Genomic DNA, 25640 nt, shown 5'->3' on the forward strand with positions numbered 1-25640 from the left:
GCCGTTATTATTCACCGCTCCCTGGGCCTCAAGTCCTGAACTGAATCCACCCTGCGGATGGATTCTTACGGGAGCTGCACACCTCGGTGTTCTCGAGAATTAGACATATGACTGATTATTTTATTACCTTGGGATAACGGTTTTTACCATCAACTGTTGCGGTCTTTATTTTTACTTATTTTGTGATTAATTGTTGTTGGGATGTTTTACATTGATTTTTTAATATTATATTATATCGATTTAAAGTAAAAAAAATAAAAAATAATTTTATTATTATTATTATTATTATTATTATTATTATGTAATATAAAGTAATAATATTTGTTTAATATATTGTAAAGGTAATAATATTTATTATATTAAAGAAATAGTATAAATTATTAAATTAAAAAATAATATTTTTATATTGGGATAAAAAAAAAAAAAAACTTAAAAATGAAACCTTTTTTTATGATAGGGAAAGAGTATTAATTTTTATGCGTATTTATTCATTTTATATATATAAATTTTATAATAATTTTTTTTATATATAATAAATTAATTAAATAAAGAATTGTAATAGTCTATAAATCATAAGTTTTTTTCTTTAAGTTAGGTAAAAAAAATTACAATTACAAAAAAAAATTGATATATTTATTTCAAATAGGCCATAATAGAAAAATAAATAGACTGATTTGGACAAAATGAATATATATATTTCATATTATTTTGATTTTATTTTATTTTAAAATATTTAAAATAAATAAATAAATATAGGCTCCGTTCACTAGCCATTTTAGATTAAATAATTGTTTTGCTTATAATATGAAAAATTATTTTAAAATATAAAATATATTATTTTAAGTTTAATATTAAATTTTTTATTTTTTAATGAGTATTTAAAGTTACTTTTACTTTTTTTGATTTTTTTAATATGTATCTGAAATTATTTTGACTTTTTAATAATGAGTTGAAGTTCCTTCTTAATTTTTGTATAAAATATTTTATGTTTTTACTATTATTATTAAGGAATCTTAATTTTAAAATAATGCTGAAAGAATAGCCATTTTTTTTTTAAAAAAAAAAGTTAATGTAATTACAAGTTTTTAAATTATATGCGTAGTGTAAGATATGTAACAGCTGCTTGTGCATTCATGGCATTCAATTTAATATAAATTGGTGATAAGTGGAATGATCCTTTACCCTTATAGCGGGTTCGGATCTCCTGTCCGGCACATCTTTCTGTTGCTCTTGTCCATCCAATTGCAGAGCGACAGGTGTTTTCTTACTCTTTTTTTTCTAAATAAAAATTAAATTTTTATTACAATTTACAATTTTACCCTTTAATTTTAATAGTCATTTTATTTCTGTTTCAACGATAAATATAATTTTTATTTTGTTTGAACGACGCAGCAATTCCATCGCCTCGCTCGCCGCCTGCCGCTGACTAGGCCGTCGCCACCGCTCTCTTCTTTCGGCCATCGTCGAAAAATTTCTCAAAATATATTATTACCGCACGCACTCTGGTCTTCCATTGTAGTTACAATTTCTTTTTCAACCTCTCATTACAGAAAAAAAAATAGGTACATTATTATTATTATTATGCTAAACTATTTTTTGAATTATAAGTAAAGGCATTTCTTGTATGCATTCCTACACATTTAGCAATATGGGACAATATTCAACACATATTTATTTATACATTTATAAAATCAAAAAATTTTAAATTGAATTGATCGATTATATATATATATATATATCTATATATTGATATTATAATATTAGTGAATGTGGATATTTATTGAGAATGGTATTAAGCAGCCGCCATAGGCAGTGGAGTCAAAAACCCTATGCCTAGGCTAATATTAAATTTTATATTTATATTATTATATATCATTTATTTCCAATGGAATTTAATTTACTCTCCACATGGTTAGGCACCATTGCAGCATTAATTAATGCACACACATGTATATTTGTAATATATATTGCTCAATAAATGCTTTTAAATTTCTTTCAAAGTTATATTATTAAATAATAATTTTACCGTGATTAATATATTGTCTCGTCACACTACTCAAATAGAATATTAACGTATACTCCCTCCGTTCATACATACAATCTATAAATTTATTTTTGGAACGGATATTTAAGAAATAATAGTATTTTGATTATAGTGAGTAGTTAAATGTAATAATATTTTTGCCCTTATTTTTTTTTGTGTAAAATTAATTATGTGATGTAAAGTAAGGATATTTGTGAAAAAATATAGGGTATTTAATGAAATATTTACTTTTGATATTCCAAAATTGAAATATGTATACTTTCTAACTGGACGGATAGAGTAATTTTTTTCATTATATTACTTAATTGCACTTTATTCTATCTATTTAAATTTTTGTGTCGAAATCCAAATGTTGTTTCTTATATGCAATGGGAGGAGAATTAATTATATTTGAGTTTTATAATGAAATTGTTGAACTATAAAGTAATGAGTAGAGTAAAATTTTAACAAAATATAATAAAAATTTTGAAATATCATTCGATGTTATTAAATATAATGTTTAAAAGACAGTAAATATATATATTTTTTTTTTAAAAAAAAATTGATTAAATTATATATATAACTAGGTTACCACCAGATACTGATGTGGTCAAGATAATATATATATATATGTTTGTCTTGGGAACAGTACATTATTTAGTAATTAATTGTCACATGCTATTGTTATTATATATTCATTCCTAACTTTAGGGTTTTCTGCAAATTTTTCTACTTCCCACTTTTAGAGTTTCTTTTTTTTTTTTTTTTTTTTTTTTTTTTTGCAATTTCTTCGTTTTTTTTTTTTTTTTTTTTTTTTTTTTATATTTAAATAGAGAGAGATATATATATCTCCAAATGTGTTTTGTGAGTAGTTAGTGATGAGAGACAGAAATGCTAAAATGATGGAAAAAAGTTTAGGAAAATTATTGATTTTCGATTATTGCACAGACAAATCTGTCCACTGGTTTCCCACTATTATCATAAAAATTGGAATTTATATATATATATATATTATTAGTGCTGTCCGAATCATCATCACTTTTAATTATATTTGAGGAATATATATTTATATATAATATTCATGCATGCAAGCTTACGTGATTAATATTTATTAATTAAATAAATATTTTAGTCCACAAAATTTTATTTCAATAGGGGATACTTATATAATTCTGCTTTTTTAAAATATTTACAAAATACTACTATTATTTATGAGTATATGTGTAATTAATATAAATTTTAAGATAATTTAATTTAATCACGTACAACTCTCTAACTATTCGATAAACGTTTCGCAATTCGAGTCGTATAATTTATGTAACGCTCAATAAAGTTTTTTTTTTTTTTTTTTTTTCAATTTTCTTCCTGTATATATTTATAGCCAAGTACATGGCATTGGTAGTCATGGGCATTATTCAATTTATTTATTAAATATATTAATATATTAGAAATAATTTATAAATGTAAAACGCACGTGAGAATAAATTTCAACCGATATAACTGTAAACCTTAATTGGACAATGAATGAAAGGCATCAACAGCTACACTGCTTTAAATTCTATTTTACTACCAATAATTATTATAAATTATTATTATTACCCACTTAGTAGCTAATATTAATTCATTAATTAACTTTATTAAGTTATTGTCAAAATAAATAATACAACAAATATAAATAATAAGAAATTTACCTGTATTTGTAAGTGAAATTGATTGTTAAATTTAATATTTTAGATAGAAATTAAAAATACATTTATTTATTTTATTTTTATCTTTAAACCCCAATTAATTTGGAAGTTAGCGAGTAATGTTATAATTAAATTTGAATTGTGATATATAATTTCGATGATAGTGACATCTATAGCGTAGGGGGGACAGATTGGTAATAAAATAATTACTATGAAATTAAATAAATCAATTAATAATTAGATACAATTTGACTATTTACGTGACAAGATTGAGGCTGAATAGATTCCACCTAACTCAATTTGGACTATGTTTTAAAATACTCCATTTCGTGTCCCAGATACTATTTTCACGTTGCCGTTTCTATCCGTCCCACATACCATATCACTTTTCATTTTTGGAAAATGATTACACACTTTAATCTCATTTTAAATTTTTAAATTTTATGTTTTTAATTTTAATTAAACTAATTAGTTATCTTAATATTAATTTATAATTATTTATATTATAGGATAATTATTTTCACTAATACATTCTTTATTATCTACTAATTACACACCTCCTAAAATACCGTGTCTACAATGTAGCAGATACAGTATCACTGACGGAGAGAGTATAATATAATTTAATACAAATAAATATTTAATTTAATATTTTTAAGATGTTGAATAATATTTAAATTATTAATTTGAAGAAGAAAGTTTGAGAATAATATAAATCCCAAACTAAACCTAATCCAAACACTCAATTGTTTGTGTTTTTTTTTTGATTTTCTTTTAATAGTAATTTAATAAATTTAATTTTTTTTTATTTTCTTTTAATAGTAATTTAATAAATTTAATATTTTGCGTGAAAATAATTATTATTTCTATAACTAATTTAAATCAAACTCCAAAATGACAGTCATACTATTTGTGTTACAAATATTCTACTATCTCTCTCCGTCCCACTTACCGTGACCATTTTTCCATTTTCGTTCCGTTCCACTTATTATGTCACTTTTTTTTAAAAAAAAAAAATTATACACTTTAATATTATTTAAAAAATTTTAATTTATAAATTTTTAAAATTTTAATTAGACTAATTAGTTATCTTAATCTTAATCTAAAATTATTTTTATTATACAATAATTATTTTTACCGATACATTCTTAATTATTTACTAATTATACTCTCCTAAATTCTAGTGTCTACAGTAAAAAGGACACCACAAGAGGAAGTATTATTTTTATAATTTGTAATATTTTATAAAACATACATATGTATTTATCTATATTAAAAAATTCTTGTAAATAAAAAAGAAGATAAAATAATGGAGTATAAAAAAACATTAATAATGTGGATTTGTTTGGTGTGCACTCGAAGTCATTCTTTTACTGCAACTTGTAGGATTTTTATTATTATTTTTTAAAAAAATATTATTATTATTAGAAGTATTATATAAAAATATTATTTAAATAGAAAAAATTAACAAAACAATATTAGTGTAACATAAAAACTACACTAAACTAACCTGGTTGTGGTGTGGGAGTTGAATGTGTCACTGTGAGGTGGTCATGGTTCAAACCCTGAACGCTACACATAACAAATAATGTTAATTTGAATTTGAAATTGTTAAAAAAAAAAAAAAAAAAAAAAAAGGACTTTCTATATTAATTTTGTGTGGCATGTGACATTCATTTAATTCAATTATTAATAGTGAACGTGAAAACTTAATTGAAAGTGAAATAAGGTCGAAAATTTGGTGAAAATAGATATGCAATCATGAAAAAATAAAATAATAATAATAATAATAAACAACTTGTACAATTGAAAAAGAAGGAAATCAGTTTATTTATTTATTTATTAATAATAATAATAATAAGATTTTGGAAATCGCACAAAAGCACGTGAGAACTGCAACTGCAGACTTCTGTCACGAGCCTCGGTTTCATTTTGTACTGAACATAATAAAATGAAAATCACGATACGGGCCAAGTATGGGTAAATGGGTCGGGTCCCGAAAGTCTTCTACTTTAACTTGTCATTATTATTATTTTAAAAAAATAAAAAAAAAAACCGTTGCCTTTTCGGACAACGCAAGAGTCAGCTGACAGACCATTGGTCCACGTCAAGCCAGCTCAGCAGCGCTTACCCGCACCAGAATAAAGCTTACAAAAGAATAAATTCCTTCAAAAGCAAATAATAATAATAATAATAATAATAATAACAATAATAATAATAATAATCGAGCTAGTGAGTCAACTATTTTATATTTTAATTAAGCTGACTCGAATTTAATTTTATTAAGTCAAGTTTAAATTTACTCGTATATATATCTCATTAGAAGAAAATATGATGCAAAGTTGAGATTCATCCAATATTTGTATAAAAGAAGATATTGTAAAAACATGAATTTGTCATATTAAATCACGAGCCAAGTTTAATAAATTATTATTATTATTATTATTATTATTATTATTATTATTATTATTATTATTATTATTAAACCACAACAGAGCCCAAAAAGGCTTTGAGAATTGGACTTGTATAAGAGTAGTGTTATTATATAAGTATGTATTGTCTAATTTGTCTTCTATCTCTCTCTATATATAAATATAGAAAATTATTGGCAGAAATATTAAAATGGCAATAGAATTGGGCAGAATCCTATTTATTGTGTTGTCTCTAATACTGTCTTGTTGAGTGCATGAATCTGCCCTATTAATTACAACCTAAAAACCCTATTTTGACAATACATTTGCCAAAATTTAACTTGATTTATATTATAATTCATTATTATTCGATATTTGGCATAGATCCTCATGTGTCGTCATTTAAAGGGCTGGCATGCAAAATTAATTATTTCCAAACAAAAAATATAAGTTAATCACTGTTTGGTAAGCAGTATTTACATTAATATATGAACATATATATATATATATAATATTATTGCACTAAGGAAGATAGATTCTTGGGATGTGATCTGATATGATATGATATGATCTGATCCAAGAAAAAGTAGCTAGGGTTAGAGCATGCAACTCTCATATATACATATATATATATCATATATGTATGTATAGCCTGCCTTTTCTGTCCTAATTTGATACAAAAAGCTATGTAATAATATAGTGGGAAGATGGAAGTTTCAAGAATACATATCTATATATAAATATAAAAATAAAATATAATAAATAATGTCTCTTCCCTACTTTGAATATTTATTTATGAAGACGAAGAAGTATGTACTAAGTATAATATTATTATATAGTGTAATAAATTAATCAGCTCCGATCTAGTTATAAAAATGAAATGAACTTAAACCCCACGGATGATAAAGTTGCATGAGAGCAGGAAGATCCGGTTGAGTATTGGGGGCTCCCGGGACTCCGACTCCCTCGTCTCTCTCGACAGGACCACGAGAGTGGATTCGTTAGAGATACAGAAAAGATTACAGAACAGAACCCACACTTCTCTGTCATATTCAAACACTAGCTACCTAGTAGAATACACTACAAATTTTTTATAAATAATATTTTAGTCAATTAAAAGTTGGCAGGAAATTAAAGAAGAGAAGGGAATGGGCTGCATGTCTGCAACTACATCAACTCCTTATTATAATTTTGCTCCAGCTCCCGGGACCCCACCTTTTTACTCAGGCACTATGTACGCCTGGGGCTACGTGGGACCTGGAATCCAGGACCCGCCAAGAATCCCTACTCCCCGCATATTTAATATATTACTCCATGCATCCCGTCTCTGTCTGTCCCAAGTACCATGTCACTTTTCTTTTCTTAGAAAAATGATTACACACTTTAATCTCATTTTAAACTTTTTAATTTATTTTTCTTTTAATTTTAATTAAACTAATTAATTATTTTAATTTTAATTTATAATTATTTATATTATAAGATAATTGCGGTATATTTTAATACTTACTTTCCTTTAAAGTTCTAGAGTTCAGTATTTTGTATTTAATTGAATTTGGGCCTACATTCTCCTAATATCCAGTCTAGATTTGCACCAGACCCTAATTGTAATTATTTATATATATTATTTGAATTATATAGAACTGATTCACACATATGTTATTATTTACTGACATCTCTACACAATAGATCTGATTCCCTTTTACTGCTTTGTAATTTATTTTAAGTTGGAATTTTTGTCAACTAATACGACATTATTGATTAAATTATTAAGCTACACAGATGTTCATGATTATAATCATTTGTTTTTTCTTGAAAAATACTCCAATGTATTTTACACGAAAATTGCTCTAATTCAAATTTTAGGGGAAAAAAAATGAATACTAAAAATCGTAAATGCACATATAACTAATATAAGAAATACTAGTTGTGAAAAATTACAAATAACAAGAATTTTATGTTATAAACATCACAATCTTTAAGGGAATACAAATATAGGACTAGTTAAAATTATTGATAACATCTTAGCAACCATATGCAACCAAATTCTTGATAAAAAAAATTCCTCCTCTATTCAAAAACTTTGACCATTTCCTTTTTTTTTTTTTTCCCGATTTTTTTAGTTTATTTACTCATTCATATGATACAATCAAACATGAGTTCCACTTCAAACAGATTTCAATATTTCTTACTGCCAAACAAATGAAAACATATTCTTGAGTAACTTAAAACATATTCCCTCCACCCACTATTAATATATCAATTCATCATTTTAATTTGTTCACGGTCAATATATATTTTACAAGCAAGTCACCATCTTATTTTAAAATGTATCAATTGTATTTTAAGAGCATTCTGTAACAAAAGTAATTACACATACAAACAAAATGGGCAAGTAAGTATTTTCAAAGATTTCAAATGGACAGAAAAAAAGCCCCAACAGATCTCAATGTCATGTTATGTAGACTAAATAAACACAAAAAGCAAGTTTTAATGATGCATGCTTCCCTGGCATATATCAAATCAACACAGCAAAGAAATGACACATTAAACTATATTGTTTGGTAAGAGAATCCTATGATAGTTTTGGGCTACTGAGATATTTGTCTGATGAGTATATTCAAGTGATTGCCATATTGTGAGAAGAAAAGATTATTTAATGTATTGTCACACAAAGACATGCACACAGACACATGGCAAAGACTATTAGTTTAAGTCCAACTACAAAGGCATATATTGTGCATCAAATTGGGTCATCAGTGCCAATCATTTATATGAGCCCTATTCAAATGGGCTTACTCACTTGCTCATAATTTTTGAACTGAATTGAAACTTCAGATAATCATAAATCAAAAGAAAGAGCCAGCAAATTTGAAAAACATAGAATGAAATGATGGAGAAGCAGATTCATAATTCATGCCATGAAATGATACCTGATTGGGGAAGAATCAGAGAGTCAATCCCGAGGAATCGAGCTTTTCTTCAGTAATTCGATCAACTCTCTCAGCCATCTCAGTGGTTAGATGGTTTTTCCAATCTCCTATGGTGCCACACCGGAAGAATGTGCTATTTTCCTCGCCAGATGCCAGTTTACCATTCCTGTTAATTTCGAGGCTGCTCAGGTGTTTGAAGCTGCAGATTTCTAGGATGTCTTCCACCAGCCCAGAGTTTTGCTCCTCTTGAGAAAATGGACATCCCAGGAACTCTGCCAGGCGTCGTAGCTGGATGCCAGGATGCTCTTTCATGTCCTCAAACTTCAAGAAGAGGAGCCTGTTGTGGTTTTCTTTGCTAAAATTCCAGTACTGCAATACATGCTCCCAGACAGGCCCAAACAGGCTTACTCCTTGACAGAACTTGTCAAGAACATCTTGGATTGTATTGGTTTGAGCCCCCGGTGGTTTTAACCTGTTTGTGAATTGCCATAAGGACACGAAGATGTCCTTTGGGTTCCTGCACAGGTAAACAAGTTTACATTGACAGTCTTTCTTCAGAGTCTCTGGCAGAGAGGTGTAAGGCAAGTGAGTGGCGAAAATGCGCGGTTTAGAGAAGGAAGAGAAATCAGGATTTTGGGTTTCAGGAAAGAGTTTGATCTCCAGAAAGGGTACAAGATCATGGGGGTTTTGACTGTTCAGATGGTGGTTCTTGCCAATGGGGAATCGGGTTCGGTTCACTAGGGTGAAGATAACTGCTTTGAGCCATGTTGTGCCTGATTTCGGAGTGGTAACAAGGAGGATATCAGAGTCCTGAGCCTGGAAATGATTCTGACAGTAAATGGTCCCCTGGAGATACCTAGCAGTGTACCAAAACCCCTGATACTTATATAGATGAGAAGTGAGCCATCCCTTTTCTTTCGGTAGCGTGGAGATCAAGTCTTGGCATTCCCGCGAAACTGTTTCTTCCTCCTGCAAGTATTTGGGAAGTGAGACTGTGATTTCAGATTGCATTTTGAAGTATTTGCAATTTATTCAAGCAAATTAGAGAGCAAACACAATCTAAAGAGGAACAATACCTTCTAGAAATAAAAGAAGGGTCTCAAAAGGATTGGACCACTGTTCCATTAGTGAACTAATTGCTGTTCCTCAACTGACCTTGGGAAAAAACTTTTAAAGCATGGTGAACAAATATAGGCTCAATTTTGATCTTCTGTCTTCCATTTAGAGCAGAAATCTTTTTTGGTTTCCACAGGCAGGATGTATCCACCACTATCCACACCAGAACTGCAGGTCAAAGGAGAGCACAAATATTATAGCTACACATGGGCGCAGAGCATATATTGGAAGTAATTATAACCATGTTGCAGAAATGCCAAAAACATGGCAAGAACATCAGTTAAGAAAGGCCCAGCATCATTATTCGATAATGAAAAGAAAAGTTCATATCAACTAGCCCACTTTAAATACAGCACACAACTTTTAATCTAATATATTATGTAAATACAGCACACACCTGCTGGAAGAAGCAATAGATTCCTCTCAAAGGAACATTTGTAAAAAATCAATTTCTTCAAAATAATATGTGGCAATGTATGATCATATCAATCAGCCCCCTGAAGCAACAAGCATATCCTATGTGGTATATTACGACAAGCTTATAACAAAAAATCTCAGTCCATCCTAGTCTTCCATGTATACTGTGAACCGTAATGTGTTGAGAGCATGCAGGGAGTCCATGCATATTGCTCGCATTTCCATCCTGTAGCCATAATTCTTGAACATCACTTCCTTCTTGGTGGATCCCGACTAAGTCCGTGTTTCTTTAGAGTTCCAATGTAACTTCTCATTAGAGAAAACTTATTGCTACCGAGATGATAAAAGTAATCCCATGTGAATATCCCCGTTTTGTGCAAGTCATCAAACAGCAATCTATGCCAATCACCAAGGAAAAACAGTCACCACTAAGAACTTTTCTGGCGTGTGGCTTCTCTGTATATACATGAAATTATAATACCTGACGCCATAGTTTCCTATAGGTTCTGCAGACATGATTCCCACATAGCGCCTTCCAGATATAACCTGATCCAGAATCAAGTTATCCTTAAGACTTTAAAAACATACAACGATAAGGCAAGTTCAATAGGTTGGATAATTTAATCTTCATGTGTAAACTATCCAACTTAGTAAATACGTCTGTAATGGCAAAGGTCAGTCCAAGATTCAGATATATACAGTTCCTCACAAAGATTAGCACAACTGTAACATTCAAAGGTATGGTTATATGCTCCAGAACATGTTCAACCATGAACAATGAAATAAAGCCAGACTGTTTGTTGGTACCCTTTCACCACCAATTGATCTGATCTTACTGTCAACTGCCGGACTATATGCTCGCAAGTATTCAGCTGATAGATTATATATGTTGCCATTGTCAAATTCCACCTCTACCTAAGAGAAAGTGCAAGCAGAGAGAAAATCATTGGTAATTGTTCATGAGCGAGGAATGAAATTTCATGATTTCGTTTATGACAAATTGACTATAACTAAAGTTACAGTGCACTCAGAAGAAGAGCACAGTGTCGAATAAAAGCATGTGGCCAATACTCTCATCCTTACTCAAACTCTACTGCCACCACATTTTCTATTTAGAGATTTTATCATGCCATTGGAGCTATACAATCATGACTTAACTTTAATCAAGCAAATGATGCATCTGAGTAAGTTTTTGGGACCCATGTTTTCAAAGGCCTAACATGTTGTCAACACCAATATTGAGAAAAAGAGAATCGTTCTTCAGCCACAAAAGTGATATAGTTTATGATCGCCGGTAGTGAAAATTATATGATAACACAAAATTTATCAAGTTATCGCTGCAAACAACTCCATGGAAAAGAATTGGAATTATAATTTCCTTTTATATATTCAAATTTGCAATTGATATACATCCCTTATAAATCAGAAATGCATTCAAACGTGCAAGCTATCATCTTGATCAATAAATTACACCTTTTTTATGCTTCTTTGATGAGCGTCCACAATCATCAATTTAAACCATGGGAAAAACATGTTACACCACCGTTCAAACAGAACAGGAGTAACACAATATTCACTCCACGCAGAATTAAGAAAGTAACTCGGTCATTTATCTAGAAAGAACCAAGGTAGGAGATGCAGCTTAGCTTACAGATTTCGGAGCGTGGAGGGAAAATCTGGTGAGGCGAGGACATCGAATCGCTCTCGCCGCCATCGTGTTCATCCGATCGATCGTACACACGGGTTTGGATTTGGGTACCTTCACTATTAATGGGCTGAACTTTGTGGTAGACATGGTCGATCGGGTTCGAACCGGCGGTTCCGTCCTCCATCGAACCGAACCGAACCGGTTTTTATACGGTTCGGTTTCGGTTCCTGTTTTTCCTCGAACCGTATAAAAACCGCTGGTTCGAAACCGATTGAGCAACTGTACATTGCATGCCAGCTCTTTCTCAACGCTGCTGTCGGGAACAATTAATGCCGTCAACACCGTCGCTGCCAATCTGAATTAATGGCCGACCACGTCGTCCTTCCTTCCATATACGCGTAGAGTATGCGTAACTGCGAATGTGTGAATTATCAACTCAATCGACGCGATGATTGTGGTTTTTGCCGGCCAAAATTCGCATCCGGATTCTCTATATTGTTGCGGATAATTTTGTTTTGTCGAAGGATTTTACAGCTGTGTATTTGCTTGTATGTATTGCGCCGCACGTATTCTTATGATTCAGATCTTTTGCTTTTGTGTTTTGATCATCATCGCTCTTTAGTAGCGATTTTGATTTGGAGTATCAAAACACGCATTAAAGGTATTTGATTATATTCCTTTCACGGTAGTTATTTATTTATTTATTTTTTTGTAAACGATTGCTGGCGTAACTGCGATCGAAGGTATTTCGATCGCATTAAGAATGAATTTGAATGCATTGATTGCTCATTTGAGGATGCTTTTTTTTTTTTTTTACCCGTTAAATCGTAATTTCTATGATTGAGCCATTTCGATAGCTTTGGGATCATACTGTGTGAATATAATCAATCCATCAACAATCCATTGCAGTTTTACGTATCTTCAGAAGGAGGAGGAGGGTAAGAAATCAGTTTCTGTGGTTTTGAATTATAATTTCTTAATGTTCGATTCTAATGAAAAGCAAGCAACAATGCACGCTGTTCAGATTCAGTAATAAATAATTCATGATACCTATGCATCAATTTGTGTTCTTACATTTGTTTGCTTTCTTTCACTACTATGTGTTGTCCAGATAAGGGTGAATGCTCCCTAACTTAGTGGATGTTTGCTTCACAACTACTGAAAATTCTCGAAACTGTTCCGATTGATGCAAAGGTCGAAGACCGGTAATATGATCCATTTGTTTGTGTCTAATGTTCTTATCTGGAATTTCACATTGTCATGTTCTGATGTTCATGATTCTTTGTGGCTATCTGTTGTTGTTATTTACTCAGCATCAAGGAGGATCTTCGGGAAGAGGACAAAACCATGAAGGAAAATCAGGCTGAAAAGGTTCATGATTCTGCCAATTTTTGTGAATACAAAGAACATATGATTCCAGGGCACAAATGCTTGACAAAGGTGGAAGATTCTAGATCTTCATCTTCAGAAAGCACATCTCGAGCAGAGTTAGATTGTGAGCTGCCAGAGTTGGAGGTTTGCTACAAGGAAACTGATCATCAGGTTGTGAAGGACATATGCATCGATGAGATTAGGCCTAAGATGGACAAACGTTTGGCCTCAAACGGTGCAGGTAGACGTATCTTTTTAAAATCTCTAGGTGACAAAGGTGAAGACGGTGAGGTTGAGCTGGAACTTTTCATGTCTGGGGAGTTGGATCCGTCGCTGCTGGACGATGATCCATGGAAGACAGGAGGCGAGAATGTGGTCAATACTTCAGAAGATGATTATCCCCATCTGGCTCAGGAATACGGCACCCGTAGTTTCCTCAGGTCTTTTCTCACCACATTAGACGGCGAAATGAAGAATTCAGTGCAACAGCCGGCGCAGGATCAGGTGATTAGACAATTAATGTTATTACATTGTTTCTTTAAATTTTTAGGTGAAATGATCATCTTTTTAACTTTTCAGGCCAATAAGGCCGACAATTCAGGCAAGGAGACGAACAATGAAAACATGGAGCTTCCTGACAACATAGGGTGGAGATCAAATGCTTCACAGGTCTTAAACCGCGATGAGGGAGAGATGAGCTCCTCTGCAGAAAGTTTCATTACCTTTTCGGGACCAATACCATTTTCAGGGAACCTTTCTCATCGATCCGATGGCAGTGCTACCAGCGGAAAGTCTTTCGCTTTCCCGGTGTAAAGCTCTTCCCCTCCTCTTGTCTTGAATCCCTTTTGTTCTTGATGGTCTATCGACTGATTTTTGCATGTGCAGATTGCGATCGGAATGGAACAGTAGTCCGGCTAGAATGGCGAAAGGAGGCGACGGCGACTGGAGACGAAAGTTGAAACACAAGAGCTGGAAAACACAGCTTCTTTGCTGTAAATTCTAAACTACTCTTCTTCTTCTTCTTCTTCTCTACAGGTATTATTGTCTTACCTTTTAATACCAGGTTGAAAAATATGCGTGTAGCTAGCTGTTGCATGTAACAAGTTTGTTTTGATATCCTTCATATTTGAAACCATTCAAATATAAATATTGACAGTACATATAAATATTAGGGGTGTGTTTCTTTTTGGTTGAATTTGAAAAAATTGATTTGGATTTGATATTAAAATAATGTTTGATGAGATGTTTTGTAAGAGGAAAGACTGTATTTTTTTCAAAAAAATCCAGAATCTAAATAATAAAATTTAAAAAAATTAAATTAGAAAAACATACCTTTAATATATTCCCTCCGGCAATTACAAATATATTTGTTATATTTGTTTGCTTTTTGCATGTAGATTTACGTATAATATTGATATGTAAGTATAATTAATATGTACAAATGCTAGTATACCTCTAATATTGCTATTATTTAATAAATACTGTAGTATATATTGTTTCAAAAGCAACTATGTAAGGAAAAAACAAAAAAAATAATGTTCTATAAAATTTACTGTTGTCTCTAAATTCTCAGGCCCATTTTATTTAAAATTGGGCCTTTTGCATAACCTAAAATACATGGCCACTTTTCAGAACAAAAGGGCACAATGCACAAATTGGCCATTTTCAAGAAAATTGCAAAAAGAAAAAGAAAATACAAAAAGTTGCATGCAAATAAATATCAGAAACTTAAAAACAAAAAAAAAAAAAAAAAAAAGAAAAAAGACACGATGTGACACAAGTATGAAACAGAAATCAATGCTTAAATATATGATTTGCATAATTTAAAGCACACTTCTCTGCAATAAATTTCTCAATATGGTCCTAATTATTTAGGGATTTTAATTCCAATTAATGTAACGCCCACAAAGATTGGTGGCAATAAATTTCACTTACTAAAAGTTTTGATGCTGGATAAGTTAAAACAATTACTTTCAAGAATTACAAAATTATCTTATCCACTAAGGAAAAATATGCCCTAATAATTTACCTAATAATCTATAATTAATCATGTTAATCATATTTAGCATGAACAACAAAGTAATCAAATCAGACAAATCTCTGTTACTATTTAAAAGCAGGGACAGTTATGTCAATTCAAATAAATAAAACACATTCAAAAACACTCGCCGATTGTTCCACGTCACAGACCAACGGATGTCTGCCACGTAGCATCATGGACGGCTGAAATTAAAGATAACACGCTTTTTGCACCGAACGAGGTTGCCTAACCCTGGTTAGGTTAAGCCAACCCAACTGCGGTTAATAAAACTGACAGTATATAATTGAACTGAAACTCGCATTAAAAAAATGAAAATGAATTTATTGTTATTTTGTGATTATTTTTTTTTATTATATATATAGAGAGATCCAGTGTAGATATAGAGAGAGAAAGCGGAACAGAGAGAGAGGGAGAGAGAGAGAGAGAGCGAGAGAGAGACGAAGGAAAGCACAGAGCAATTAGGGAAGACGGTAACACTCCGATCAAACCCTAGGCTCCTGATTGTCTGTTGTTTCGGCCGTTGTTTGGATTTGTTGCAACCAGTTTTTTGTTCCTTTCTTTTTGGTTATTGACGGCCTTTTTGTGTTTGAGGAGATCGGGAACAGAAATGGACGGGCGTCTTCAGATCTGGCTTTCTAGTGAGTTAATTTTGTACAATTTTTCGTTTGTTGTGTTTGTGGTTCTTGTTTTTGAAAGTTTCTTTTATCGGAAAGTAATGCGATCACATTGAAATAACATTTTTATGTTTTTCGAATTGTTTTGCTGGAGTGTCTGGGTAAATTATTGTGATGCAGAAAGTTCGTAGGATCAGGTTTCCGTTGAGATCTTTAGTGCGGAATGTGATCTGGGGATTGGAGTATGAAATTGATCATTCTTTGAGTTAGATCCTGTGGATTGTTTCGGAGTCTGTCTGTATTGGGTGTCTTGCCCACTTTCTTTAATCTTACGAGAATTTTTATTTAGTTATTAATCTTTTTGTTGCTTGATATTAGTTAGAAATGGTGTTGTGTAAATTACAAGTGTTGCTTTTCCTGCCAGGGGTATCTCTTGGTGTAATTTGTTTATTCTTATCTGATAGTTACTCGAAATCACCTATCTTTTGGTGTGTCAAAATCGAAGAGAGACTATTTGAAGATTTGAATATGCCATTTAGTGTTTGGAGTATTGTTTGTTTGTTTGTTTCATTCTGGTTGTTGATAATTAAATGATCTGGCTTAATCTGCACTTGCAGGTTGTGGTGTGAGGCTTAATTAGAATCATCACATGGCTCTCTTGACATACTGATGGTAAAAATCTCTCTCAATCTTCTTGGGTTTCTCGTGCATTGGCATTGCTAATAATCATCTGGATTACTGTAGTTTAGTTGTGGAAATTCGGATCTTGGCTTCCAGTTGAATATTGTTATTGGCCGCAGTTGTATTTCTTGTTCAATGGAATTTGGAATGTAAATTTGATGATCAACTGAGAGTAAGTTGAAAGTTCTGTTCTGTGTCATCCCGGTTGCTGGCTGTGTGAGGAACTTATCAGCGATCTGTTTTGACAATTAATGTCGCGTAAGTTGCATAGCCCTGTTCAGACTCAGATGGCCGTGGCAGCTTTCAGGAGCCCGCTTGGAAATGGGGAGTATCGTGGAAGTAATGTAACTGAAGGTGAACCACCATGTCGGAGGCGAGTTTTTGTGCAGACTGATTCAGGGCGTGTATTGGGGATGGAGTTGGACAGGAGTGACAATGCACATACTGTGAAAAGGAGATTACGGATTGCCTTAAACTACCCCACTGAAGAGACTTCTTTGACATTTGGTGACATGATTCTCAAAAATGATCTTAGTGCTGTTCGGAATGATTCCCCTCTCCTGCTGACCAGGAGCTTGATGCACAGAAGCTCGTCAAGTCCATGCTTGTCGCCTACCAGTAGGGATCTCCAACAGAGAGATCAAAGTGGGCCAATCGAGATTCTGGGTAACTCAAACTGCTTTGACAAGACAAAGCCACTTGCTAAGGAAATCGTCAAGGCAGTGAAAAAAGGTGTTGATCCGATACCTGTACACAGTGGGCTTGGAGGTGCATATTATTTCAGAAATGCACAAGGTGAGTGTGTGGCAATTGTGAAGCCGACAGATGAGGAACCGTATGCTCCAAACAACCCCAAGGGCTTTGTTGGGAAATCTCTTGGGCAACCAGGCCTTAAACGATCTGTGAGGGTTGGTGAAACAGGGATCAGAGAAGTAGCTGCATATCTTCTCGACTATGATCATTTCGCAAATGTGCCGCCTACTGCTCTTGTAAAGATCACTCACAATGTCTTCAATGTCAATGATCGTGTGAAAGAGAGCAAGCCACAGGACAAGATGCTTGTCAGCAAGATTGCGTCCTTCCAGCAGTACATTCCACATGATTATGATGCTAATGACCATGGGACCTCAAGTTTCCCTGTTTCGGCTGTGCATCGCATTGGTATTTTAGATATTAGGATTCTGAACACCGATAGACATGCAGGCAATCTTTTGGTAAGGAAGCTTGATCGAGTAGGGAGGTTCGGTGAGGTGGAACTTGTCCCCATTGATCATGGCCTGTGCTTACCTGAGAGTTTGGAAGATCCATACTTTGAATGGATCCATTGGCCTCAGGCTTCGATCCCATTCTCTGAAGATGAACTTGAGTACATTCAAAATCTTGACCCTGCTTTTGATGCAGAGATGCTGCAACGTGAGCTGCCCATGATTCGAGAGGCGTGTCTGCGTGTATTGTACCTCTGCACAATTTTTCTCAAGGAAGCTGCAGCATATGGACTGTGTCTTGCTGAGATAGGGGAGATGATGAGTCGGGAATTTCGCTGTGGTGAAGAAGATCCTAGTGAGCTTGAGGTTATATGTATTGAAGCAAGAAGACTTCTTGCTGAGGAAATGTTATCACCGAAAACTGAGGCAGATATTGATGAGTTTCAATTCGACTTAGATTGTGAAGAGGGCCATGAGTTATCTCCAAAGTTGGTCTCCGAAGATTTTGTATTGGGAGCACCATTCCATTTTGGCTTTGGAGGCTTAAATGGCCGTAATCCATTATCCAAGCTTGAAGAATGTGTCGAGGAGGATGAGGAGGAGGGAGCAAAAAGTGATGGAGAAGAGGAGGGAATTTTTACGCAACCACCAGTAGGAGATGATCAGCATGTTTCTAAGTTGTCTATGTCACTGAAAAACATTAGCATAGGCGAGAAGAACTTAAAGCCCCTAAAGTTTCCAGGGGCCAAACCGAGCATTAGCTCTCTTGCTAGCTCATCATCTGGCTGCAGGAGTGCCAATGAACAGGTCCCTGCAAGTATCAGCTTTGTGAAGCTATCCGACATGAACAACAAAGAGTGGCAACTGTTTTTGGATAAGTTCCAGCGGCTGCTTCACCCAGCATTCGCCAAACGGAAGTCTACTGTCCTTTTCCAGAGGCAGAGACAGAGGCTTGGGACTTCCTGCCAGTTTTGAGAGACGGGTATGGCTACAATAAGTTGCTATGATAGATGAATATTAGATCGACGGCTTTACCATAGCATATGGTATCTTGGTTTGTGCTTTCATAATCATCCCTGAGACATACTAGGTTGAAGTAGCAGCAACAGGTGTGTGTAAATATATCTCCGGAGGCCCACATAATGGTAATGCCTTTGGTTGTGTTTCTTACTTATCAAAATTTTATCGGACTTTGTTCTTTTTTCTACACTTCCCTCTGATCAGTGTGTTGTTGGATAAATAATCTGTACAATGAAAACTTTAGATTTATAGGTACTATGACCATGGCTTTGTATCATCTCTTCTATATGTGTAAAAATATACCTCACCTTAACTTAGATATAAATCTTTTCTCTCCATGTTTTAAGTCTTGTTTCAATTTATTTGCCTTTGAAATTACACTCAATTATTAGGTGATTTGGATTCCTAGTGTGGTACTTCACTTGAGGATATTTATAATTTAAATGATTCTGACATTTTCACAAGATAGATGACTGTAGTTATCATGTATATATCAGGTTGCAATTGTGATATGTCTTCAAGAACAGAACCTGATTCTTGAAGACGGCTACAAGGTAAAGTGGCAAATCTTAGTTGGAGGTTCCAAGTTTTGGTGATAAAAGTTTCTTTTTTTCTTGATATGTAGAATCAAGATATCCCAGCTGGTATGGGATCTTACTTTTATAAATGAAATATGTCCTGATAGAGTTTGGTATATTCCCCCCCACCCCCGACTGTCAATTGTTTGGCTGAAAGAATCTCTCGCCATTGATCCATTACAAATATCTCCTGAGAAAAGTAGCTCAGGATAGATAGCTATAGAATAATTAGTTGATTCCATACTAATATAGCTCAGGTCCTAAATTAAATGAAAACCCTGATGTTTCTTCAAGAATTGATACAACCCTTCAATGAAAATAACATAGGGAAAAAAAAAAAAAAAAAAAAAGCCCCTTAAGATTCAAGCATCACTTGCAGGAAATTAACTTACAACTCACAGATCAAAGAATCAAGAAAATCAAGAAAACCTTCATTGCTATAAGTTGTATATTAGTTTGATCTATATGTTCTTGCAACTCATCAAACATGTCTCCATGGCCTTTCAGCAAGATTGACACACTCTCCATATCTGAAACAGTCGACAAGATGATCAATGGTCATCCCGGATGCTTGCATAAATGAGTAGACGATGACAGGCCCAACGAGGCGGAACCCACGACTCACCAGGTCCTTGCTGATCACCTCACCCTTAGAGCTCCTCAGAGGGACATTTCTTGGATACCTGAACTTCTTGATCAATGGTTTGTAACTCACATGATCCCACATGTAGCTACTGAAAGATCCATGTTCCTTAGCAACCTTAACATTATCAAAATACCCAAAATTGTATTAATCAGTTGATTCATTTTAGCAGAATCAAACTCAAGTTTCACATAATAACCTCAAGTTTTAGTATATACTAATACATATCACTTGCCTTTCTTATGCATTTTGCATTGACAACAATGCACCTGATCCTACATTCTGCTAAGGCAAGTTCCTTGTTGGAGGCGATGTCAACAATTTCTTGTTCGCCCATTCTTGCCACATTGTCCGGATCAAAACCAGCGAAAGCTTCCCTGTAAGATTATCCACAGTCTCTTCTTGATTAAAAATAAACTGTCGTCTATGGCGCGACAAAAAAATAAAAATAAAAAAACATTCTGACCTGAGAAGTTGTCTCCTCTTAAGAATATCAGTCCAATTGAAATCCATGAGCATTCCACACATTGTAAGCAGCTCAAACATCTTGCTGTCATATGGTATTCAATTATCTATCATATATATGAGATGGATTTGTGATTCATTTTTGGAATATTATCGGTAACTTACTTGTCATCATAAGTCGGAACTCCCCAGCATTCGTCGTGGAATTGCACATACAGCTCATCTGTTAAAGATAAGTGAAGACAAAACGAATTGTGGTAAAAACAAAAGTAAAACTGTCTTATATAGAATTTCCAGCATTGCTTATTTAAGATAGGGATGAATAAATTAATTCTCCATTGAAGATGAATACCACTGGTTTTGGTAATCCAGTTGCACCTCCTTGTCCATTCCTCAGCCGTTGGATTAACTGAGATCGGCTTCTGCGCATTAATCTTGGCCACAGGTTCCTCTCTTCTTCGATCTTCAAGGGTTATCAAGGTGAGGGCTGACGGTATCTTCGGATCAAAAGTCTCCGAGGAGGCGGTTAAGGAAGAATCACTAGAGTTTTGAGACAATGATAATGATAAAGAAGAGAGTGAAAGAGGTGAACAGGTTATCTTCAATTCAATAGGGTAAATTTTCTTGAAATGTTTGGAGAAGAAGCTGCTTGTTTGTTGGTGTGGTTTCTTTCTCTCCATGGGAGTAGAGGTGTTTTTGTACAGGACATGTTTCTTGATATAGTGTTTGGACATCCTGGTACTAGAGATTAATGTTGTTTGTATGGAATGATGTAATGGTGGATTTTCAAGAGAATATTAAATGAGGTATTTATAGGAGTTTCCAAAACGAGACTTAATTAATCATGTTTTGGTTGGTTGGCATTATAATAATGGTCATATATAAGATATTAATTGTACTTAGTTTTAAAGCAAAACTAGCTTAGAGTGAACAGCTTAATGCATTGTGGAAAATGACACTAGAATTTCAAGAACTATATTTTGTATCTCTATTCTCCACACAACAAAATGATTCTTATCCAAGAAAACATATATGCATGACATTAGCTTCAGGATTGTATGAAAAGGGCAGGATTATATATATATATATATAGAGAGAGAGAGAGAGAGAGAGAGAGGAGAGAGAGATGCCCTTTATCACTGTATGAATTATGATGGTATCTAGAAAGATGATATATCCTTACGGAGAAAATGAACAATAATAGTAGGACATCACTATCCAAGAATTGCATGTAATAGAAGCATAAGAGCTCTCTCTCTCTCTCTCTCTCTATCTCTGTCTCTCTCAAGAACTATTAGTTGAAGGGGGGTTTTATCAATGAATTGCAACTATTAGGTCTTAGATGCACATTAAACTTGAGTCCCATTCATGGAGATTGGAGTAGCTACATATGATGAAGCAAACCCTTTGCCTTAAAAGATTGAGATTTGTCATCTCTTCAATTCTCCCTCTCTACCTTTCTTGAAATTAAAACCCAATTAATCAAAATGCTATTCAAACTATTTTCCTTTATTTACCTATAAACTATACCTTCATCTTGCAATTTATGCACAAGATAATTACTTTGACAATATGCACCACCTAAATTATTAATAAAGACATAATTACAATAAAATAATAATAATAATTAATTAATAGTTTTAAACATAGAGAATAATCAACCATCACTTTTATCTTTTACCTTTCAAATAATATATTAATTCATGTTTCCGTATATATATTCTTTATTGTTTTCATTTTGATTTTTTAAAAGTAAATAGTTATAGATGTAATATTTTATATGAAAAATAATTATTTAATGTGATATTTATTGAAAAAAAAAATTATTTCGAATTTGGTAATTTTAATTTAAATAATATTTTGATATAATAATTTTTTTTAAAAAAAAATTAAATATATTATATATTGAGAATTATAAAAATTTGAATAACAAAAAATGTACACAAAAGATCAAACCCTTGTATATATATTTGGAAATTTGATCATCACAATGACAAAATTTACTTGAGATGGACCAAAAGAACAAGTCCTTCTATTTAATTTTGATCCTTGTATAGTTATCTATATATATATATATATATATATAAATATGTGACAAAAGTTATAGCAATATTAATTTATATCAGCATGGATCAAAAGCAGCTTTTATCGAATGGGCTAGTTGCGGATGGATCACTCTGTAATTATTTATATTAGAATGGACAAAATATTCAAATTTACAGCAAGGCTATAATATCATTTTTTTTTTAATTATTAACAGTAAAAGAAGTTTACATCAAAAGCCATTTTCAGAGAGACGTGTTTCTCATATTAACCACTCAATAATTCATTGCATTCAAAATAACCGTCAAAGGCTGATGCCTCCTGTTTACATCAATCAGGGCTTCCTAACCTAAACGTGTCCAGATTTAATTTAATCAAAGACCAATCGATCATAATTCTTTAATTAATTCCATTGATTTCAGCCAATTTCAGATAATAATAATAATAATAATAATAATATATGCACCTTCAACCTTCTCTCCATCTCATTCTACATCACATATATATACATATATATATATATATGTAATTTGGTTAGAGAGAGAGAGAGAGAGAGAGAGAGAGAGAAATGAAGAAGCATAAAGGAGTGAGAGATTGGTTGAGATCATGAATTGGGTATTTTTGTTTTTGTGGATCTGGTAATGGTGAAGATATTAATGTTGGTGTGAAGAAGGCTAAAGAATGGAGTTCTGCAGAGACAGCAATGGTTTCTGCAGCAAACCATTTCAAAAACAAAGTACGACTGATTTGACACACATACGTATGTATGTATATGTATGTATGTATGTATATCTATGATTGTCATCATCAGCTTATTAGCCTTCAGTTTCTTAATTTTCTAGTAGAGAATGATTTTGAATTTGCAGTTTGGGAATTGTACTTCAAATTTTGGATTGAAATAATATTGAATTTAATATAAACAGATATTTAATTTGATAGTTTAGAAATTTTTTTATGTAGCGATACCAAAATCGGACTAAATTTAAGTGTGTAATATGTTTTGATGAAGAGTTCTCGTCATTTTAATTTCGTCTGTGTTTATCCTTTTTCTGTCTGAATTATAAGCTATGTCTACGCAGACAACAATTCAATAGATCGACAAAACATTCAAGATAAATGTTAATATATGTATATAGATATACACTCACATACACTTTCATTATTGTACTGATTTGGTCAAATCAGCACCGTAATATATATATATATATATATTTACAAACAAAGCAACACATATTCATATGACATCTTAATATAATCTAGTTATAGCACATTTTGATATATATAACCCAATACAATAAATAGAATACAATATATTACATAACATATTATATAATTTTATGTAGCATTCATTATATATTATACTTTCAACATGATAAGCAGATTAAACAAAATAACACAATATATATAACTCATTCAATACATTTATATATAACACAACATACTGCTCGTAATATAATATTAATTATTTCAAGTTAGTATGTTAATTTGGTCAAACTAATACTGTGTTGACTTGACCAAATCAACAATGACTAGCATATATATATGAACTTGACCAAAATTTCTTGCATATGAAATATATGTAAGAACATACACAGCAAGTAATTACAACTGAGGACACTCCATTCAACAATACTGGATATATCTATAGGAGGTGCCCTGTATATATAACAGTCTTCATTAAACTAGCAAATATAATTATATATATATATATATTATGGACTAGCTATATAGATCATTTCATCTTCAAAACACAAATATATATATGTATATATCAAGATTCATAGTAAAATTAAACACTCACTAGTACATTATATATATGCTCAATTATTTTTAGGAGGGTGATGCCTAGGCCCCTTGTAATCTGCAACAAAGGCTACAAATTGCGCGCGATAATTCTCTTCCGACATCAAAATTCTTTGTTTCCTCCCGACCTTCTCGCCGACAACATTAATTTCTTCGGTCGTTTTATGCATACCTTCTTCTCCACCTTCATTCTTGCCTCCGCGCTTTAGAAAACCCTAAATATTTATAGAGAGAATAAGAGATACAAAAATCGATCTAGCTAGTCATAAGTAAAATGAAATTTATCTACTTGCCTGCCCTTTAGAAACAATATAGCTGTTGAATTTTCTTGCAGCTACAATATCATCTCCACCTACAATTTCAAAAATATAAAACAAAAAATTCATCGTCCGAGCCGAACCAAACAAAACCCTAATCGAGAAGAAAACCCTAGCAAGAATCTAACCATTGAGTGTAATGCAAAATAATATCAGAAAACTACCTTGAACTAAGTTTGCATTTGACAGCATTCCATGAATCCAAACAAAGAGCAGCAGAAACCCTAACACCTTGCCTCTCATCACCCCCATTTTTCGACTATTTTTTTTTTTTTTTTGCCTGTTTCTCAAGAAACCAAAGAGAGAGCTCCTCAATACAAACGTTGGATTTATAGCACAAGAATTAAGTCAAAGATATGATCCACATTATATATATAAATATTTTCAAGAGTTTTTCATTCCCAAGTCACAACCAAAGTCTCGGGTTCCTATGGTATGTACACACACATACATATATATATATATATATATATATAGTAATATTTATAACTTCAAGTTCACGTATTACTAGAAAATAAAAAAAAAGGGGACCAGATTTAATTGGCATCCAATTCTATGTTTCGAATGTGTGCATATGGAGTTAGTTTCTAAAAATCAACCTAAACATTTGTGCTATTCCATGTGTT

General features: G+C 32.5%; 6 protein-coding genes across 17 annotated transcripts; 2 read left to right on the top strand and 4 right to left on the bottom strand.

The window, feature by feature from the left end:
• Positions 1 to 5179: 5179 nt before the first annotated feature.
• LOC127245734 (cytosolic sulfotransferase 12-like) lies at positions 5180 to 10063 on the bottom strand. 4 transcript variants are annotated; one of them, XM_051266763.1, is made up of 2 exons: positions 9053 to 10063; positions 5180 to 5283 (listed from the first exon to the last, which is right to left on the bottom strand). In XM_051266763.1, exon 1 carries the CDS (start codon positions 10061 to 10063, stop codon positions 9068 to 9070), a length of 996 nt encoding a protein of 331 aa, XP_051122720.1. In that variant the 3' UTR covers positions 5180 to 5283; positions 9053 to 9067. The 4 variants fall into 4 exon arrangements, with proteins under 4 accessions (XP_051122720.1, XP_051122723.1, XP_051122721.1 ...); XM_051266766.1 differs by having other exon boundaries at positions 5259 to 5276; XM_051266764.1 differs by lacking the exon at positions 5180 to 5283 and adding an exon at positions 6690 to 7453.
• LOC127245735 (uncharacterized) lies at positions 9881 to 12366 on the bottom strand. Its single transcript, XM_051266768.1, has 6 exons — positions 12237 to 12366; positions 11393 to 11500; positions 11067 to 11131; positions 10566 to 10981; positions 10129 to 10336; positions 9881 to 10021 (listed from the first exon to the last, which is right to left on the bottom strand). The coding sequence occupies exons 1-4, from the start codon at positions 12306 to 12308 to the stop codon at positions 10834 to 10836; spliced, it is 393 nt and encodes a 130-aa protein (XP_051122725.1). The 5' UTR covers positions 12309 to 12366; the 3' UTR covers positions 9881 to 10021; positions 10129 to 10336; positions 10566 to 10833.
• A 159-nt stretch (positions 12367 to 12525) lies between these two features.
• LOC127245251 (uncharacterized) lies at positions 12526 to 14799 on the top strand. 4 transcript variants are annotated; one of them, XM_051266005.1, is made up of 6 exons: positions 12526 to 12894; positions 13091 to 13171; positions 13345 to 13438; positions 13547 to 14108; positions 14184 to 14413; positions 14490 to 14799. In XM_051266005.1, the coding sequence occupies exons 3-6, from the start codon at positions 13374 to 13376 to the stop codon at positions 14605 to 14607; spliced, it is 975 nt and encodes a 324-aa protein (XP_051121962.1). In that variant the 5' UTR covers positions 12526 to 12894; positions 13091 to 13171; positions 13345 to 13373; the 3' UTR covers positions 14608 to 14799. The 4 variants fall into 4 exon arrangements, with proteins under 4 accessions (XP_051121962.1, XP_051121963.1, XP_051121964.1 ...); XM_051266006.1 differs by having other exon boundaries at positions 13143 to 13171; XM_051266007.1 differs by having other exon boundaries at positions 12526 to 13171; positions 14193 to 14413.
• Positions 14800 to 15994: 1195 nt separating this feature from the next.
• Positions 15995 to 20404, top strand: LOC127245427 (phosphatidylinositol 4-kinase gamma 5-like). Of its 6 annotated transcripts, none has more exons than XR_007837439.1 (4): positions 15995 to 16283; positions 16877 to 19290; positions 19663 to 19719; positions 20283 to 20404. XR_007837439.1 is itself a non-coding variant. In XM_051266296.1 (2 exons), the coding sequence occupies exon 2, from the start codon at positions 17192 to 17194 to the stop codon at positions 19118 to 19120; it is 1929 nt and encodes a 642-aa protein (XP_051122253.1). In that variant the 5' UTR covers positions 15995 to 16283; positions 16877 to 17191; the 3' UTR covers positions 19121 to 19511. The 6 variants fall into 6 exon arrangements, 1 of the variants encoding a protein (XP_051122253.1); XR_007837438.1 differs by having other exon boundaries at positions 20251 to 20389; XR_007837441.1 differs by lacking the exon at positions 19663 to 19719.
• Positions 20100 to 21652, bottom strand: LOC127245429 (uncharacterized). Its single transcript, XM_051266297.1, has 5 exons — positions 21204 to 21652; positions 21017 to 21074; positions 20853 to 20936; positions 20622 to 20763; positions 20100 to 20503 (listed from the first exon to the last, which is right to left on the bottom strand). The coding sequence occupies exons 1-5, from the start codon at positions 21583 to 21585 to the stop codon at positions 20225 to 20227; spliced, it is 945 nt and encodes a 314-aa protein (XP_051122254.1). The 5' UTR covers positions 21586 to 21652; the 3' UTR covers positions 20100 to 20224.
• A 2807-nt stretch (positions 21653 to 24459) lies between these two features.
• Positions 24460 to 25278, bottom strand: LOC127245612 (uncharacterized). The gene is made up of 3 exons (XM_051266600.1): positions 25179 to 25278; positions 24991 to 25049; positions 24460 to 24912 (listed from the first exon to the last, which is right to left on the bottom strand). The coding sequence occupies exons 1-3, from the start codon at positions 25264 to 25266 to the stop codon at positions 24715 to 24717; spliced, it is 345 nt and encodes a 114-aa protein (XP_051122557.1). The 5' UTR covers positions 25267 to 25278; the 3' UTR covers positions 24460 to 24714.
• Between the last annotated feature and the right edge of the window lie 362 nt (positions 25279 to 25640).

This window comes from Andrographis paniculata, unplaced genomic scaffold (assembly GCF_009805555.1).
Source record: "Andrographis paniculata isolate CXL003 unplaced genomic scaffold, ASM980555v1 Contig22END, whole genome shotgun sequence".
NCBI lineage: Eukaryota > Viridiplantae > Streptophyta > Magnoliopsida > Lamiales > Acanthaceae > Andrographis > Andrographis paniculata.